The 5,021-nt window shown below is 35.3% G+C and overlaps 1 protein-coding gene across 1 annotated transcript; it reads right to left on the bottom strand.

Annotated features, from left to right (window-relative positions):
• Positions 1–327: 327 nt before the first annotated feature.
• Positions 328–4,772, bottom strand: LOC111395700 (cyclic nucleotide-gated ion channel 4-like). Its single transcript, XM_023021820.1, has 7 exons — positions 4,236–4,772; positions 2,430–2,645; positions 1,777–2,090; positions 1,590–1,698; positions 1,268–1,504; positions 1,088–1,174; positions 328–1,002 (listed from the first exon to the last, which is right to left on the bottom strand). Exons 1-7 carry the CDS (start codon positions 4,737–4,739, stop codon positions 487–489), a joined length of 1,983 nt encoding a protein of 660 aa, XP_022877588.1. The 5' UTR covers positions 4,740–4,772; the 3' UTR covers positions 328–486.
• Between the last annotated feature and the right edge of the window lie 249 nt (positions 4,773–5,021).

Genomic DNA, 5,021 nt, shown 5'->3' with positions numbered 1-5,021 from the left:
CTAACAGTTTTCAATATCAATTCTTTGTGAGTAATTGTATTTACCTCTCGTCAACAGTTTAAAATCAATTAAGTGATTAAGAGGATATTTGGTGGGGACTAAAATTAAATTTTTAGTAGATTGTGATAAAAATATTTGAAATGTGATTTAAAAGTTGTAGAATTCATGAAATATGTATCTAATATTTATTATTTGACTTTGAATTAGATTAAATATTTTAATCCGTACCAAAATGGCTCTAAATATTTTAAATAGGACCCTATACAAGGTACATCGACTTAACGCCACATAATTGGTACCTAAACTGATAACCATCAAAAGTCGAGATGCATAGCATTATTCATCCTTCATTATGGGCAATGCCACAAGCACCATGGCACCAAGATTTGAAACTCTTAGTCAGTTTCCCTCACACAACAAATTCTTAATTTCTTACAGAAACCAGCATCTCCCGGGAAAACGTTCCTTCACAATTTTTGAACAGTTTCAGAAATCAAAATCATCTAGATTTGGCTTGGGCGAAGTTAAAAGTGCTGTATAGAGCCTCAGCCTATCCTCCCCAAGCGAAGAACACCGCGATAATGGTCTTCGCAGCCTAATAAATGACAGAGAAGTAAGTGTTAGCCTGTGTTTATACCTCCTCCAGGCTAACTGAATAGCAACAGCTGCCCAAGTCCTCCATCCAGGCGAGTAATAACGAGCACTCCTCTTAACTTTTTCATTCACAAATGTGTACCGAAAATGTTGAGTCACGTACTTAACATCCTCGGCTTCTAGCCCAAACGCTTCGGTAGTTTCGAGAGTCATAAGGGTCGAGGAAGAAGGCGGAAGGCGTTCAACAAAGGGTCGTCGCAGACACCAGGAAAGGAGCTCGTCCCCACTAAAATTTCCGGGGCCTAACATGCAGCAACTCTTTACACCATCTCGGAGTACTTGGCTGCTCTGAAGATGCCCTCTTACTATGAATAGCATTCTTTGGACTGGATCACCCTCTCTACTTATCTTAGATTCAAAAGAAATGAAGAAGAAGATCTATTAGAGTTAATACTCTGAATATAAATCATAACTGCTAAGAGTTTGTACTCACCGTTTCTCCCTTTGTGAATATAAGGGACTTCACACGGTCACAGATATTTTCCAAGACGAGATTATCCATATGCTGGAACAAAGGAACCTGAAAATTTTGCAAATACGTGTATAATATTGTGTACCAAACATGATGTTACCTATGACATGATCCTTTTCAAGTTATGGTTTAGTTAATTACCTGTCTAACCAAGTCCAAACAGAGATGATATTTTATGTCCCTTCTAAGTCCTTCAGGGAGATTACGCGTCATTTCACATTCGTCTACTCCCCGCATTGCGGCCCATCGCTGTCTTTCGTAGTTCCTTACTCTCTGCCTGAATGCCAGAGGCAATCGTCTCTTCCTCATCCACCATTCTATGTTCCGCATCCTCAATTGCATCGCCTGTTTCTTTGACGTCGTTGCGTGCAAGAACACCTGGCATTGTTTACGAAAATTAAAGACACGAGGCAAAATTCGACCAATCCGTTATCATCGCAACAAATAATCGATTTTAAAGTACCTTGATGTTACCAATCAACATTGTGACCAGCAAGAGTCCAGTGGTAAGAACAATGATGATGAAAATCACTTCCAACCAATCTGTTGTGCTCTCCAAGTTCCCAAATGTACTGTTGATTTCATTCAGAATATTAATAGCACCGGTAAAATGCTAATTATTAACACAACGAAAATAAACAAGTGGTTACCTGAGAGTCATGAGGCCCCAAAATATGGGAAATAATATCTTTTCCAAGCGATTATCATTTGTAACAAGTTGAACAGTCCACTTATAAGCTCCATAATCGAAATTATCGTAATTTTCGAGGCAAGTAGACCTTGCAGTTTTGTTCTCCCCCCAAATAAATCTTGATCTGTCTTTAATTAAATTGCTTGTTCCATAATATATTGGTTCTTGACATGCCATCATTCTCATGTTGCAGCCATTTGCGTACTTGCATTGTTGCTTTAAGCATTTTGCAGCCCTTTGTATTCCTAGCAAGTACCAGCATGCTCCCACAGCCTATAATTAAAGATTTATTACTTCGAATAATTTGCTTGTAAATAAATAGTTATAAAATAAATAATTGTTCTATCATCAAATTTTAAATAAGTAAATTACTCATAGTAATAATAAGCTAATGATTTATACTTATAAGTGAAATAAAGTCTTGTAAATAAAATGTAATACTAACTACTATACGAAAAATAGTTGGCTTTCGCGTCCTAACTGATCTTACTTGTTTGTCCTCTTGTAGACAAAATTATAGCAATAATACAAATAAACTCAATCATAAAACTATAGAACATATAATAATATTCTTGGAAGCTTTGTAAATGAGATAAGAGTAAGCTTACTTACATGCGATGCGACAAAATATGCAATCAAGTTGAGGGCAATCCCCCACCATACAGTACCAAATATATATCCCGAGAGATTTTGCATGCGGCGCAATAAGCATACTGAGTGATAAATTTTGGGTAAGTATTGGAATAGAAACATTATCAAGAGGACCGCCATAATCAAAATCGTTGATCCTTTCCCCAATAACTCCGGGATTGCCACCCATAAAACTATCTGCATTTTAAAATTAGTGTTAAGAAATAAATCACACATCGGTTAAATATAACCAATACAAACGCTTAGATTAAGACTGGCCTTTTAAATAAGATGATATTTTAACACTGATTCAAGAGTGGTCTACTCTTCTTAACAAAGATTAACTTTTTATGGTGGAAACTCAAATCACATTAACAATCTCTAGACAGAACATTAGTATTTATTTTATGAGGTTGTTTTCTCCTTTGGCTGAGAAGTCTGTCTTGCTCTTTGAAAGGTTCAAGGTTTTGATAGGTAAAGTTTTCTACAATTTTGAAGGCAAATAATGGATTATCTTTCTCCGTTTGCATATGTTGAATTGTTGATTAATTGGTATCAAGATTCAACTTAGCCCTTGTCTGACTCCCATTAAAATTATAATTCATTTTTTCTCTCTTCTTATCAACCACACGTTTTCCAATAAAATAATATTAGACGTAATTCTAAAACTATTTTTTTTTAACCACACATTCTTCAAAAAAAATCTAAAAATTAAAATTTCAAATAATGGGGACTCAATGGGTGCTTAAATGTATCATAAGATAGATATATTGAGTTCGAATCCTAATATTGAGCTCCCCTAAAGCAGACAGTTTGTATGATATAATAACTTGAGCATATAGGCTTGGTGGTGGCATTATTGGTTAAGTAGCATAGATCAAACAAAATTAAGCTCCCGTTAATGTAGCTAAAAATAAGTGTTTTAGTATATTTTTATAAAAGTTCATGAAATGTCTTGGTGAAAAGTTTGGATTCCATAAAATATATGGTTAAAATTAATTATCGACTTTGACATAAGTTTTATCTAGATTTTTTCTCATACCAAAGCTAAAAGTAACTAATTATCAGTTGAATCAACAATAAACTAATTATCAAGACTTTAACTCATACCAAAGCTAAAAGTAACTAATTATCAAGATTTTAACCCATACCAAATAATGATGGGTGTGTAAAAATGTCGTCCTTTTCTACTGTTTCATACTTCTTAAAAATAAATGTATACTCATAAGTTTTACTTCATTTATTTAGTGGATTTGATTATAAAGAATGAAAAACAAATTTTAAACCTTTTCTTAAAAAAAATAAAAAAATAAAATAAAAATAGAAAAAAAAATTATGGGTTTAAGGGAAAAGGTGAGTATTTTGGTGAAAATGATTAATATAAAAGCAATGCTACTCGTGCAACACTCTTACAGAATATACACATGCAGGATGGGTGGGTTATTTTTTGCAATATTTTAATTCACTCCGTCTCAAACACATCTGTAAGAATTCTGAAATTTTTTTCTCTACAATAAGCATTAACCTAAATATAATCCATATAAATTCAAGTTCTACTTCTCTTCTTGTATCACATGTTCTATGAGGCTGCATGCATAGAAACAACCGCATGACATGCATGATTTTGTCACATACTCCAATTATTAACCTCACTAGCACTAAAAGCCAAATGAAATCCTTACTGTTTGGCAGCATTCGCTGTAATACCGGAATTCTTGATAATGATGTTTCTAAATTACTAAAGCACAGAGAAAAAGAATTTGGCATATATCAAGAAAAATTACCTACCTGCGGAATTGGAAGAATCACAAATAAATCAAAGAAGAAACCCTTGTTTGCCTTGAAGTATCGCAAGGCAACGGTCCGATGGCCGGCGTCTATGACGTGGTGGGGCCTCCGATTCATTTTGAAATGAAGCCACATGTTCCAGAGGTGCAAGGCGTCCGTCATGCACCGGAGAACCGTCACGGTTATGGCGAGCCACCCATCGACGAAGAGGCACATGCAGTTTTCACTTATTGAGAGGGTATAGAAGAAGAGAGGATCTACAAATAGACCAGCGGCGCATACTAAGAGGAAAATTCTGTTCCATTCTTGAACCCATGTGGCCCTAGGGTCCAGGATTTTTCCCCAGAACCACCATCCCTTCCGGCCACAACCACCGTATTTGTTTCTGCAGTCAGGGAAAAAATTTTCCTCCTCCTCTTCTTCTACTTCTACAGTTTCTTCTTCAGCATCAGAATCATCACTGTCATTGTAATTATGTGGATTTTCTTGCTCTCTGCTCGGCATGGCTACTCTCTCTCTCTCTCTCTCTCTCTCTGTGTTTTATCAAGGTCTTAGGTTTGTGTATTTGTAGATGTTAAGATGAAGACACTTAATAATTGTAGATGTGAGTCTGGAAAGAGATGGGGTAATTGGGAAAATGACTCCAGACAAGCTCGATGAATTTACGAAAGAGCCCTTCTGGTAATATTTGGCGATTTAAATACGACTTCCAAAATCAATTCAACTGATAAAGGCTTTTCTTCTTCATTTTTTTTCCGAATAATAAAAATAAAAAGATAATAGATT

This window comes from Olea europaea, chromosome 6 (genome assembly GCF_002742605.1).
Source record: "Olea europaea var. sylvestris chromosome 6, O_europaea_v1, whole genome shotgun sequence".
NCBI lineage: Eukaryota > Viridiplantae > Streptophyta > Magnoliopsida > Lamiales > Oleaceae > Olea > Olea europaea.
This window is presented reverse-complemented; position numbering and strand designations above follow the sequence as displayed.

Coding starts and splice junctions, on each gene's coding strand:
- LOC111395700 (XM_023021820.1), bottom strand. CDS start 4,739: ATGCCGAGCAGAGAGCAAGAAAATCCACATAATTACAATGACAGTGAT. Junction 2,091..2,429: donor CATATTTTGTCGCATCGCAT/GTAAGTAAGCTT, acceptor CTTTAATTATAG/GCTGTGGGAGCATGCTGGTA. Junction 1,505..1,589: donor TGTTGATTGGTAACATCAAG/GTACTTTAAAAT, acceptor AAACAATGCCAG/GTGTTCTTGCACGCAACGAC.